A 15,183-nucleotide genomic window follows, 5' to 3' on the forward strand; every position below is an offset into this window, starting at 1 on the left:
CAGTGCACATGGAACATTTTCCATGATAGACCATATGTTAGGCCATAAAGCAAGCCTTAATAAATTTAAAAACACTGAAATACTGCAAAGTATCTTCTCAGATCATAATGCTATCAAATTAGAAATTAACAATAGGAAGATCAACAGAAAAAGAGCAAACACATGGAAACTGAACAATATCCTCCTTGCAAGACTGGGTAAGAGAAGAAATAAAAATTGAAATTCAAAAATTCCTTGAATCAAATGAGAATGAAACCACAACATACCAAAATCTTTGGGCCACAGCAAAAGCAGTGATCAGAGGCCAATTTATAGCAATACATGCACACATCAAAAAAGAATATCCATAAACAGCCCTAATGTACCTTGCAAAACTATTCTTCATTATTACTCCAAATACCCTTGCCTGACTCAAAGTACTTTTTTTTTTTATTTCTTACCTTTATGCATTATTAACTTTCCATTCAAAGTCTGTCCAATAGTTAAGATCTAGCTGAAGTTCTACCTCACTTCTTCCCCAAGTTTCATCTATTATTTCAACTCAAAAGAATCTCTCTTCAAAACTCTTAGCACCAATTTCAAACAACTTATAGGGGAAATATGTATTTGGTGCCTACATTCCCTTGCTCCTTTGCTAAAGTGCAGAGAACTCCTGGATTGCAGAGAACATTTCATATTTGCATCCCCCAGAGTACCTAGCACACAAAAGAACACACACATAGGAGCTTAAACAATATTTGTTAAGAACTGTGGATTAAATTTATACAAAACTGCTGGTACTTGCATATTCATTGCATAAAACAAGGCTCATGTGTTTAAAGATCAAAATTAACAGTCCAGGAGTTATGTGCAGGAACCAAGTTCTTAAGAGGGAAGGAATGTAATTCTGGACTCTTCTCAGGTACGCCAAGACAATATGCAGGAAGATTTGACAGATTTGTTGATGAAAAGATGAATACCTTTTCTTCAGACTGCTTTATTTTTTTAAATGAATAAGAAGTAAGGTCTTCAGTGTTCTGAGAGAAGGGAGGGGATGTTCAGGATTTGAGGTGAAAGGGGTAGGTATGAAATGGGAATGGAGCAGGAAAATACAGTAGGACTGCCAATTAGAGCTGAGGGCTCACTTGAGACATAAACACAAATCTAAAGCAAAAAGTAACCTCAAGAAAAATAAACAAACCACCAAGATAGGATTAGTCTAACATTATATAGCCATTTTATAGGAAAAAGTAAACACACAAAAGGCTACCAAACATACTATAAATGTGCAAGATTGATAAGAAATGTAAAAGTAAAGCTAAACACAAAAATATAGTAAAATACTTCAATAAGGTTAAAATAGCACAATTTCTACTACAACACAACTATGATTTTGAAAGGAAAAAAAAAGTTTGAGAGAAAACAACAAAAATAAGTAACACCCAGTAAACTGCCTCCATTTTCTACTAATCCTAAAACATCCATAAGAGTATGAACATTCTCCCACACGACAGAAGCAACAATTTTAACTTTTTATTGTCATTGAGTGCAAGTTTACAGAGCAAATCAGTTTTCCATTCAACAATTCATACACCTTTTGTTTCATATCATTTGACTGCAATTCCCTTAAAGTAACATTTTTAATTAAAGGGTATTGCTTCATTAGCCTTTTCTTTAACTGAATTTCAGATTTTTAAAAGCTCTGATTAAAAATTTTCATTATCTTAACAAGAACATAAGGAGCTCTGCTGGTGCAGTGCCTAAAGCATTTGACTACTAACCAGAAGGTTGGTAGTTCAAACCCACCTGCCACTCCACTATCTACTTCCGTAAAGATTTACTGCCTTGGAAACCCAATGGGAGTCGCTAAGAGTCACAGTCAACTCGATGGCAGTGGGTTGGGTTTGTTTTTTTAACAAGAACAAAGAAGTCAGCAAAATGTAAGATATTCTACCCTACTGAGATATATTCATACTAACTTGGAGAGGTAGAATCAGATCCAAGAATATATTCATTCACCCCTGAACTAACAAAAAATAGGCCATGATGCATATACTAGTATGCATGTTAATAATCAACACATATACCCCTAAAGAAATTTTTTATCAGAAACCCTAATGACTTCAATACTTTATTTTGTTAAATACTAAAATACTTCTGAACCAGCTGGTAAACAGTCATAGACCTTGTCTTTCTCCCCCATTACTGCCCCCATGCTGCTCCTTCTCAGATCTCTACATGATCCAGCAACTAAAGGACTAATGCCTAGCAGTTAGAGGCTTATAGGATCCCACTGTAGCATCACGGCTGGTATCCACTCAGTCAGTGCTCAACACATATAATACTAAGAATTGAATACTCTGAATATGAACATTACCCCTGCCAATAACATATCAATAAAATTGCTAAGATACAATTAAAAAAACCCAACAAAACAGCCCTGAGATCATCTTTAAACCTTAAACCAAAAATATCCCCTGGAGTTATCTTAAAACCAAATAAACATTTAGCTTAACTAATAAAACGTCTTCCCTAACCATTATGTTCTTTTAAGAACTATCTGTATGAGATCAAATTGACAACAGCAACTCAAAAGATTACACAGGTCACCTTAGGGGGCAGTGAGTTTTGTGTTGGTGAGGGAGGAACAACTTAGAAAAGGAGGGTGAAGATGACTGCACAACTTAAAGAGTGTAATCGATGTCACTGCACGATACATGTGGAAATACTGAATTGGTGTAGGTTTTGCTGAGTATCTTCTCAATAATAAAAAGGTAAATAAAATTTAGAAAACACACACACATATACCCCTAAAGAAATTTTTTATCAGAAACCCTAAATTTTTTATCAGACTTCAAAAATGGGACGTCCTACAGCACATTTCAATACCCAAGATTATTCTAATGGAAGGCTAATAGCTACAGAGAGTCCCAAACTCTGAGATAAATATTTCCTTGTATTATTTCTCTTCTGTACTGCAAAAGATGCAAACTTATGCCTGACTGCAGAGGTAACTGTCCTAGAAATTGATGGCAGCAGAGCCTACAGACACAGCCTACAGCAACCATTTGGACTAAATCTCACTGCATTAAATATAGATCATTCCTGCCACTACATCAGCTGTCCTCTTTGGATACCATGATAATGAGCACAAGGAGTGAAAGGGCCAAAGAAAACAATAGTGGTTGAGAACCTACAACATTCCAAGCACTTTGTTTTTCTATATATAATCTTGTTTAAGTCTCAAGACATTCCCAAGAAGTTATCACTATCATTCTACAAACAGTCATAAAAGCTCACTGTTGTTGTCAGGTGCCAACAAGTCAATTTTTGACTCTTAGCAACCCTATGCGACAGAGCAGAGCTGCCCCATAGGGTTTTCTAGGCTGTAATCTTTCTGGAAACAGACATCATTCACCAGCCTTTAAATTAGGAGCCGAATGCTCAACTGTTGTTAAGCGTTTTAAAAGCTCATTAATTCATACCAATTCAAATAGTTTGTAAGTGGCAAAGAACCCAGGCACTGGTGATTGTAATGCCAGGCTTACAGCTCTTCTCATAATTTCTGCTTCTCAGAAATGCTAGGAAAAATAAATGGGTTAAACTTGGCCACAAGATAGACAAGGCATTATTTTACTACTCCCTCTCTACTCCATTCTGCTTTTTCTCACTTCCTATTACAGGTGGCTTTTGGCACATAAATCTCAAAAACTTAAAACCAAAGCCCTTTCCAGCAAAGCAGCTAGCTAAGGTAGACACCTTATTAGAGGAAATCTGAAAATAGATTTGTGGTTAAGTAGGATAAGACAGCATTGTTGTTGTTGTTGTTGTTATGTGCCGTCAAGTCGGACTTGACTCATAGTGGCCCCTCTTCGGGTGTCTGAGGCAGTTATCACTAACGAAAGTAAATTGCCCCATCTTCCTTCCAAGGAGTGGCTGGTGGGTTTGAACCACCAGCCTTCTGGTTAGCAGGCAAGTGCCTTAGGCATTATGCTACCAGAACTCCCTAAGACAGCATAAGGAAAAAAAAAAAACAACTCACTGCCACTGCATCGATTCCAACTCATAGCAACCCCTCTTTGGGTTTCCAAGGCAGTGTCTCTTTGGAAGTAGATTCCCCAGTCTTCCTTATGAATGGCTGGTGCGTTTGAACCACCATCCTTCTGGCTAGCAGTCAAATGCCTTAGGCACTAGGCCACAAGAGCTCCTCTAAGGAAATATAGAGCCTTAAATACCTTGGGAGGTGGGTGGGTGGGGGAGAGATGTCCACACACTGAATCCTGTCTGTGGCCAGTCTTCAAAAGTAATAATGAATACCAAGCCAAGTTTGCTCATTCAACTGAATATGTACTATGTACTGCCACTGGGAATATGGTGAAAAAAACCCACATGGTCTCTGCCATCAGAGAATTTATAACCTGGAATGCTGAAGGAAATGAAACTATATTTAGCACCTACTGCGGCCAAGTACTTTAAAAATTTAATATAGCCCTTCTAACAACCTAATGAGGAAGGTATTATTCTCCACTGAAACTAAGAGATATTAATTTTTTTTCACAAAAATCTGTACTGTATCAAAATACACAACCTTTCACTAGCCCACACCTTCTGGACAATTCTGAGTATGCGCAGCCTATTGGAAATAGTGGATTTCTCAGGGCTGAATAAACAATACAGATCTGCTAACATTCAGCACAGACTCGGATGGTCCATTGAAGACTGGAGCAGAACATGCTCTATTTCAATGCCTTTAGTATACCATAGATCCATCAGCAACTCCTCGGAAGGAAGACTGGGCAATCTACTCCTAAAGAAAACCTCCTCAAAAACCCAAGGAGGGGTCACTATGAGTCAGAACCAACTCACGGCAGTGAAGGAGATTGCGAGTCCGAATAATTTCCTTCAGTCTCAGAAGAAAAATAATGAGAACGCTCCTTAGAAACAATGATGATGAGACTTTGTCTCATTTACTTTAGACGCATCTTAGGAAAAAACAATTACTAGGAAAGGACGTCATGGTTAGTAAGGACTCATTGAGAACGAGGGAAACCCTCAGTGAGATGGACTGACACAGTACTCACAACAATGGACTTAAACACATCAAAGATCATGAAGCCAGTGCCCACCCACTGTGCCATCTAGTCGATTCTGACTCATAGCCACCCTCCAGGACAGAGAGGAACTGCCTCATAAGGTACATCTTTATGGAAGCAGACTGCCACATCTTTCTCCCACATATCAACTGGTGAGTTCCAACTGCCGATCTTTTGTTTTGCAGCCCAATGCTTTAACCACAACGCCACCAGAGCTCCTTTTGTTTACAGAAGAAGTAAATAATTTTTTTAATACACTTGAGATACACACCAATAAGCTCAGAAGGAAATTATGTAGCCAGATAGTTATATTATCACCACCACAGCAGTATCTTCATGAGAGGGCCTGAGGCTCCTAGTTAGCTATAAACAAAGACTAGAAACCTGAGACACAGACCTGCTGGCTCTAATCAAAAGGGACTCCATACACACTAGGGAGATTTATATCATTTTAAATTTTGCATGTGGTCTCAGAGTTGAAGGTGTCCTATAACTGACCAGATAGTATTGTTGATTAAATGGTATGTTTGTTTATATCTTCCATAATAAACTCTAAAAATTCCCTTTATTTCTCTTTCTTCCACTACTGACAACCAAAATGACAAAACTGCTAGTAGTATCCATCAGTCTTGGAAAGGGCATATGAAGGGAAGGAAACACATTTTCATTTGAAATGGGCACTATTTGCTTTCTAAAAGTCAAATAAAAAATCAGTGGTTTACTGCTAAATCTGAGTGCTTTGTCCCTCCATCTCCACGCCCCACAAACTTAAAAGATTCTTTTCAACTAAAGTCAACTGGAGGCAAGTTTGGAGTTATACTATCATTACCCAGAAATTCTTTCACTCTATGTGGTTTGAGGAAGCAGTTCTGGAAGGAATCTCAAAAGTATGAATGAAAATTGAAAAATATGAATACTTCATATGGAAACACTAATAATTCTAAAAGTTCCATCTGCTGCTTAATGCAAAACTGAACTGCAGAAATACAATTCCAAGGAATGAAGTTTAAGAGAAAGATTTCACAGATTCAAAGAAGTCAAATTGTATTTTCAAATAACTGGGAAAAAGTTCCTTAGCTAAACCTAGAAAATAAGAAAAGGTGATAATGAAGTCTCAGTTTTCTTCCTCTATATTCCATATCCTTCAAAAACAATGTTGAAGTTCCTAAAAATTAACTTCTTAGAATCTGTTACTAGAAAGAGATTTGGACTTGAAATTAAGAGGACTGAATGAGACTTTATTTAACAAATGCTTAATGAATACCCACAACTTGTCAGCTACCACCCATTCATCACTGTGGTGGGTTACATGTTGCTATGATACTGGAAGTTACAACACTGGTGTTTCAAACACCAGCAGGGTCACCCATGGTAAACTGGTTTCAGCAGAGCTTCCAGACTAAGACAGACTAGGAAGAAAAGCCCAGTAACCTACTTCCAAAAATTAGCCTATAAACGCAGCCATCTAAGGTGCAACAATTGGTCTCTCCTCATCTGACACTAAGAGGAATGAAGAAAACCAAAGATGCATGGAAACACTTAGTCCAATGGACTAGTGGACCATGCAAACCTCAGCCTACAGGATGCCGAGACCAGAACTAGATGGTGCCCAACTACGACCACCAATTACTTGGAAAGAAATCAGTATCAGAGAGCCTGGATAGAATGAAAGAAAAATGAGGAATAAAACGCAAAATCCTAAAAAAAACCAGACCTTGGAAGGAAGGTTGGGCAATCTACTTCCGTAGTGATATCACCTCGGAAACCCAAGGAGGGGTCACTGTGAGTCGGGGGCCAACTCGACAGCACATAACAACAATAACAACAACAACAACTGGTTTGACAGACTGGTGAAACTCCCGAGACCATGGCCTCTAGTCACCTTTAGGGTCTGGAATTAAACTCACTCTTGTGGCTTCCAGCCAAACGACAGGTGTATACGGTGAACATGTATACCAGGTGGGTACATTCCTTAGAACCACCACGGGACATCAGAAGGGCAGTATTTGCACAGGGCGATAGGTCAGAGGACAGAAATACACAGGAAAGAAGGACACAGGGAAAAGGTAAGCACAGGGAGGAAAACAGGAAAATAGCTGTTACATTACGGGGACTGCAATCAATGTCATGAAACAAAATATGCATGAACTGTTGTATGGAAAATGAATTAGCTCTGTGAACTTTCACTCAAATCACAGAAAAAAAAAAAAAAACAACTTATGGACAGCAATAGAATATTACCCCACATAGTGCTGGAAGATGAGCCCTCTAGGTTGGAATAACACTCAACCACACCAACCAAAAGATGGCGCAGGGCTAGGAAACGTTTAGTTCTGTTATACATATTTATACACATTTCTGTCAGAAATCAGCTGGAACAACTTGCCAGGCTGTGCTTCAGGTGCTGAATATACAGCAGTGAACAAGTGACAGAGGTGCGACCCTCATGAAGCTTACCCTGGAAGTGGTGAAAAACACACACCTTACTTTTCTGGATTGTGAGTTCATCTGTAAAATAAAAACATTGGGTGTGGTGGTTCTCAAATTGCATTCTGAAAATACCTGGGCTTCCACTTCTATTTTAATGACAACAAATTTGCTTTTTTCTGATTTACCTATTGTTGTTGTTGTTATATGCCCTCCAGTCAGACCCTTACAGTGACCCCCTCCTTGGGTTTTCGAGGCAGAGGCAGTATCACTGCGGAAGTAGATTGCCCTATCTTCCTTCCGGGGAGTGGCTGGCGGGTTTGAACCGCCAGCCTTCTGGTTGGCAGTCAAGTGCCTCAAGCACTACACTACCAGAGCTCCCAATTTATCTATTAGAGCTCTTTATGTAATTCCCTTTGGAAAAAACAAACCTGTTTTTAAAAAACTTGATAATCATTGAACTAAACGAGCTCAATGTACCATTCCAGCTTTCCAGTTCCGTGTTCTATGTTTCATACCCATTCTTCCAGCTTTCCAGTTCTGTCTTCCGTGTTTTATACTTGTTCTTCTGACCTATTTTTTTTTAAAACCATGCCAGGAATTCCATAGAGATATATTAAAAGGCAAACTAGTTTATGTAGGGCTAAAGAATAAATCAGAACTCTAAATAACTGCTTAATCTTTCTAGAGATTTGCATGCCAACACCATGCAGCAAAAACTATTTTTTTAAGATTAGCAAACAAAATCAGATTTAATCTGTTGTTTCTCTACTTAAATCACTCCTCTCCACAGACACAACAAAATTGTTCTTTATTTCCAAATTCCTCAGCATGAAGTTCAAGGTCTACCAGCAACCTGGCTCCTTTTAACTCTTCTATTCCACTTCCATGCCTTGGCTTTCCCCATCTAGCACCTTTTATGCCTCTTTACTGCTTACACTTTACAAACATGCCTTGCACTTTCACATTTCCAGACTTTTGCTCAGGCTGTAACCTCTGCCTAGATGGCTCCCCACCACCACCACTTTCAAATCCCTCAAGGCCAGCACCAACTCGAATGTCACAATACATGCCAAGTTAGGAGAAGGGCAGGGATTCTGTCTTGTCCATCCCTCTAACCTTGAGTACCCAACAGGTGTTGTTATTATGTGCCATTAAGCTGGACCTGACTCATAGCGACCCCTCCTTGGGTTTCCTAGCAGTATCACTACGAAAGTAGATTGCCCAACTTTCCTTCTGAGGAGTGGCTGGTAGGTTTGAACTGCCAGCCTTCTGGTTAGCAGGCAAGTGCCTTAGACACTGTGCTACCTACCAGAGCTCCCACCCAACAGGCACACATACAATAAATGTTGTTGAAATGAATTGATTACTCTGACTTTAAAAGTAATGATTATGCACAGAAGAAATCAAGCATCATCTATTCATTTAAATCCATTACCTGATTTGTTCCTACAGATTTAGCATCCTAATTGCAATTGGCTGAACAAATACCTTGGCATTTCTTGAGTACTCACAAAATTTAAAAGGCTACAATAAATATTTGCCACTTTAACAAGTTCATTAAGATAACAATGCATACTCAGAAAATCAAGGAAAGAATACCAAGAAATACTTGGGATTTCTTCCTAAATTAGCATATTTTGGTTCCTTCACACACAAATCTGTTTTAAAAACAAAACAAGAATTTCTATTAAAGGTACAAGAACACAAGCAGCTCACAAATAACATCTTTATGTAAGTTTGGGACAGGTGAATACCACCTACAACAGTGTTCATATTCAAAAGCCATAGTAGTAAGCAATGACTACTATAATACAACAAGCAAGGCTGATGCAAAGAGTATTAAGGTTAATCCATCACTTTTGATTTAAGAAAAAATTCAACCACTGATTCTCAGTATAAACGTGCTTCAAAAAGCATCAGCTGTAAAAATTAGATGTTGGCTGAGTTGCTCATAAAGTTCAATAAATTTCATTAACAAGTAAGATTTTTTAAAAAAGCCAATCAGACAATCATTTCAAGAGTACTAGAGTAGTTCTGCTCTCTTATCAACACACGACAACATACTTATCTAATGTATTCAGTCAATTACTTTGTACCAGGATTCTCATCTGATATACTATCAAGCCTATAAAATGAGTCTTGACGTTTCCCTCCTCCAAAACACACACACACACACACATCCTATCCACAAATATTCTAAATCTCAAGATTAGGGAATGATCCTAGAGCCGATGATTTTAAACCCTTACATGTTAAAAGCCTACGTCCGACTTGAGTAAGAAAAGAGGATTTCACGATGCCTGGTGCCTGTATGAAGGCCTTGATTCAAAGCAGGGCCAATTCTGGCACATTTTTGTATTTATGAAAGTGAAGCTGGAAAAAATACTCACATCTAAAGGTGTTCCTTTAAATCTGTTTGACACCTGCTCCCTTTTAAACACTACAAGCAAACTCCAAACGCGTGAGCAGCAGAGACCGTAGCAATGACAGATCTCGAAGCAGAATTGGGTCAGGGTTACAATTACACAATTACACTTATGGTACACATTTAGACCCTTCTGTCTACAAACTTGAGCGCTAACTTAAGTTCCCTTGATGGCAACGTGTTCGCTGGGCCCCAGAAATCAATGGCACTTTCCTGAGACAGAAAAAACACAATCCACGCTACTAGATCACTACAAGGGCCTTCTCCAGGCCACACACCCTGCAACCTGCGGCCTCGGCTCCTCGCTTGGTCTCTCCAAGCGAACAGGTCGCTCGGGGCAAATCGGCCTGTGTCCAGGCTGGATAGCAAAAATTTTATTTTACACGTGTGCTGCCCCCCTTTCCACCGCCTCTTCTAGCCCTGCTCATTTCGAGCCTGGGGTCACATTACGTAAATAGCCCTAGACCCTGCTTTCCCAGGCCAGCCTCCGTCCCCGCCCCGTGGCGCCCCTCCCCCGCACGTCCCGCACTGCCCCTCCCCCGCGCCCGGCTTGATCCGGGCCCCACTGCCACTGCACCGCGCCCCCAACGGCCGCTCAACGCCCGACCCCGACGCCCCTCTGGACCTGCCCCACCCCGATCCAGCCGCGCAGGCCGCCCCACCGCCGATAGGCCCCGCGCTCCGCTAGGGCCGCACGCCTCACCGTTCTGCTGGTGCGGCGCCGAGCACGGGCCTGCGGGCGTGGTGGCTCCTGCGGCAGCAGTTCCGCCGAGTTTGGGCGGAATTCGGGCGTTGGTAGCCGGGTGAGGGGACCCGGTAGGGGCCGACATGACGGCGCTGCTGGCGGCGGCGGCGGCTCCACTTCGAAGAGGTGGGAGGAGGGAAGGGAAGGCGGGGCCGGAGAGGAGAGAGGAAGAGGAAGGAACGCGCTTGGCGTCACGAAGGGAGTTACCCGGGACCAGTACTGAGGCGTCCACACTTCACCTCGGATGCCAACGTCGCTGCTCGTCCGCCGCGGGCGCGGGAATCCCAGCCTTCCTCGACCGGTCCCGCGCCCCTTGCGCCGGACTCCCACCGAGAGTTGTTCCTGGGCGCGAGGGCTTCGCGCCGCTGCAGCGCCCCCTGCAGCCAAGAAACCGGCGGACCCAGGCCCGAGGCGGAGCCAGGATTTGCAGCCGGGCTGCAGACCCTAGCCCGAGCAGTTCTGCCCCAAACTCCAGGGTGCCGCGGTACCTTTGGGGCAGGTCGGACGGCTTCTGGAGAACGGGCCAAGCAGTCTGGTCCCACCTGAGGGGGAAGGTAGATCGGCGTGGCTGATCGAGACGCCCTGCACTGCTGGGAGGGGAAGCAAGACTCCAAGGCAGCACCAGACAGGATTGACCCACCCAGTGCTCCTCCTTCCTGGGTTTTGTTTTCTAATCTTGGAAGTTTTTTCTTTTAATATTGATCACAAAGGAAATATGGTATTCAACCCCCCCCCCAATTGTAGAGAGTGTATAATTCCTGGGCAAAGAAAGAGATTAGTTTTCTGTTTAATTATAAACAGGAATTACAATGATTCAAAACTTTTTCCACTGTTAAAAGTATCTTGTCTGGTGCTGTCAAGTAGGCTCCGACTCATAGCGACCTAGAATCAAACACTGCCCTGTGGTGCACCATCCTCAAAATCCTTACTATACTTGAGTCCATTGTTGCAACCACTGGGTCAGTTCTTCTTGATGAGGGTATTTCCCTTTTTCGCTGAACCCTCTGCTTTACCAAGCATGATACCCTTCTCGGAGAAATGTCCTCTGCTGACAACATGACCAAAGCAGGTGAGATGAATTCTGGCCTTCTTGCTTCCAAGGAGCATTCTGGCCTCACTTCTTTCACAGCAGATTTGTTTGTTCTTCTGGCAGTCCAGAAGAACAATATTTTCAGAATTCTTTGCCAACGCCACAATTCAAAGGATCAGCTCTTCTTCAGTTTTCCTTATTCTTTGTCCAGCTTTCATATGCATATGAGGCTATTGAAAAGGGGGAAATTGCGTAGGAAAAAGGTAGAGGACAAATTTTATCTTCCTCAAGATATTTGCCGAGATTTCTCATCAAGTTGGTGTTCAAAGGAGGAGCTGTGGCATACAGAAGTATTCAGCTTGTTTTGTATACACTAGTGAAATTTTGGAATTTTGTGGTGATCCAGCACGCTAACTGGAAAGCACTGGAGTACATTATCCAAATTGTTTTGCTGTCTTAGAATCTTGATTCTGCTACCATCATTATGTATTGAAAATTAAATTGCTCATAAACATTGGGTTCAGAATGACATCAGACAATGTATTTCTGGAGCAATTGGGAATCTACTGAAAGATTATAAAAAGCATAAAGTGTTTTGTTATTAATTGCCATGGAGTGGATTCCAACTCATGGTGACCCCATGTGTGCAGAGTAGAATGCTCCCTAAGATTTTCAAAGCTGTGACCTTTCAGAAGCAGATTGCCTGACCTTACTTCCTAAGCACCACTGGGTGGGTTTGAACTGCTAGCCTTTTGGTTAGTAGTCCAGCGTTTAACCATTTGCACCACTCAAGAACTATAAAATGTGTCTTAGTCTTAGAATAATGCAAAGCTTTCTTTTTATCCTTGCCATGGATTGATAATATTAGATTCACTGATGTACTAAATGAACTACAAATTAAATTTTAGTACATAGTTTTTGTGTATTGCCTCTATATATACAAAAGAGGCAAGCCATTTTCAGCATTTCCAGCTTCTTTACACAAAGCCCATATGAGCGAAAGATCACATGCTCCTTCATCAAAAGGGTTACACTGGTATAGGTCCCAACACTTCCCATGAGTGCTTCGAAAAATGGCTTAGGAAAAAAAGAAAAAGCTTTGGATTAAGAGCTGCCAATATGTGGGTAAGGGAATGACTGGAAAATTGCTTTTCTGTCTTGGAATGAAACCTGCATTTAAGAAGCCTGTTTTAACCAGAGGCGTATGGAATGAAAGTGAACCTTGTCTCTAGAGAAAACTCCTAAAAGGAATGACTGGGACCTTGTTATAATACATCTTCCCACAACCTTCATCATCTAAACTGCTTCCTCTTGTCCACTAATTTGTTTTAGTATTTTTCTAACATGTTAATAATATTTTGCATGACAAATCCTACAACTTTTGTAAATGTACGTTATATTCACTCTACTGCTTTAAGTTCCAACACTATCAATGAGGAAAAGGATGAAAAATTGAGCAAATACTTGGCTGTGTACTTGTTGTTATGTGCTGTCGACCCCTCCTTGGTTTTCCAAGGCAGTATCACTACGGAAGCAGATTGCCCAACCTTCCTTCCGAGGAGTGGCTAGTGGGTTTGAACCGCCAGCTTTCTGGTTAGCAGTGAAATGCCTTAGGCACTATGCTACCAGAGCTCCCTGCTGTGTACTAGGCACTATGTTAGGTATTTTAGATTCATTTTTCCAGTTAATATGATAGCCTATGAGATGTTTTTATTATCCCTATTTTACCAGGGAGGAAACTAAAGCTTATAAAGTTCAAGTAATGTTAGTAAAAATTGTGAACCTGTTAATTAGTAGAACCAGAGATCAAACCAAGGTCTATTTAGCTCCTAAATCTTTGCTCTTTTCACTACAAACTATGCTGGGTTAATTTACATTTTTCAGTAAAACAATAGTAATTATAATACACTATTTTGCTCCTAAGAGGCTCTGGTGACAAAGTGCATAAGTCATTTGGTTGCTAACTAGAAGGTTGCCAGTTTAAACCCATGAGCTGCTGCATGGGAGGAAGATGGGGCAATCTACTTCCCTAAAGATTTACAGCCTTGGAAACCCAATGGGACTCTTTTTCTATTCTGAATTGACTTGATGGCAGTGAGTTTGGTTTTTGCTTTCTTTTGCTCTTAAAAGCATTTCAGTTTAGTCTTAGTCCCAGTAATCTTTACCATGATAGATCTCAAAGTGTTTAAAATGCAAACTTTCAATCCCACCCTGTTGTTGTTGTTATGTGCCGCTGTCAAGTCAGACATGACTCGTAGCGACCCCTCCTTAGGTTTCCGAAAGGAGTGGCTGGTGGGTTTGAACCACCAGCCTTCTGGTTAACAGTCAAGTACCTTAGCCACTATGCTACCAGAGGTCCCAATCCCATCCTAGATTTACTAAATTAGAAACTGGAGTTGGGATCCAACAATATGTTTTCTTCACAAGCCTTCCAGGTAATTCTGATGGAAACTGGCTTAGGCTGAGTTTTCTAAAGTAAAACCAGTGAAGCTTAGAGAGAGAAATGTATCCAAGGAAGTGGCTCACAAAGTTGTGGAGGCTACCAAGCCCAAAGTGTATGGTTCAAATGTCAAGCTGAAGACATCTCCTGACTTAACACAGCTGCAGGGGCTGATGAGCCCAAGATTGGCAGGCAGTAACAACAAGTTGTTGGCTTCAGAAGCTGATGAGTCCAAGATCAGCAGGTAAAATGATAGTTGTTGGTTCACAGGTTCAAGTCCAGATGATGACAAACCAGATGCAGAATTCCAAGCAAAAAGCCAGAGACCTTTCCCAGAGTCTTTCCATATGTACAGGAGCTCTGGTGGCATAGTGCCTAACGCATGTGACTACTAACCAGAAGGCTGGTGATTCAAACCCACCAGCCACTCCTCGGAAGGAAGGTTGGGCAATCAGCTTCTACAGTGATTGTTGTTAGGCACCATCAAGTTGTCTCCAACTCATAGCAACCCTATGCACAGCAGAATGAAACACTGCCTGGTCCTGCACCAGCTCCATAATACTTGTTACACTTGAGCCCATCACCACAGTTACAGTGTGAATCCATCTCTGAGGCCCTTCCCCTCTTTTGTTGACCCTCCACAGTACCAAGCATGACATCCTTCTCCAGAGAATGGTCCCTTCTGACAATATGACCAAAGTGTGTGAGGCGAAGTCTGGCCGTTCTTGCTTCCAAGGAGCATTCCAGCTGCACTTCCTCCAGGACAGATTTTTTAGTTCTTTTAGCTGTCCATGGTAGCTTTCTTTGCCAACACCACAACTTGAAAGCATCTACTCTTCTTTGGTCTTCCTTATTCATTGTCCAGCTCTCACATGTGTATGAGACAATTGAAAATACTATGGCTTATGTTGGGAGCTCTGGTAGCAAAGTGCCTAAGCCACTTGACTGCTAACCAAAAAGCTGGTAGTTCAAACCCACCAGCCACTCCTCGGAAGGAAGGTTGGGCAATCTACTTCCATAGTGATACTGCCTCAGAAACCC

At 41.5% G+C, this 15,183-nt stretch overlaps 1 protein-coding gene across 1 annotated transcript in view; it reads right to left on the reverse strand.

Moving 5' to 3' along the window:
* The window catches only part of SEC24B (SEC24 homolog B, COPII coat complex component), a 148,714-nt gene extending 137,957 nt beyond the window's left edge, over positions 1-10,757 (reverse strand). Inside the window, exon 1 of the mRNA XM_042780928.1 lies at positions 10,631-10,757. Within this exon, the coding sequence (XP_042636862.1) occupies positions 10,631-10,757 (127 nt within the window). The remainder of the gene's footprint in view (positions 1-10,630) is intronic.
* Between the last annotated feature and the right edge of the window lie 4,426 nt (positions 10,758-15,183).

This window comes from Orycteropus afer, unplaced genomic scaffold (assembly GCF_000298275.1).
Source record: "Orycteropus afer afer isolate SDZICR_OR568_19922 unplaced genomic scaffold, OryAfe1.0 scaffold00071, whole genome shotgun sequence".
NCBI lineage: Eukaryota > Metazoa > Chordata > Mammalia > Tubulidentata > Orycteropodidae > Orycteropus > Orycteropus afer.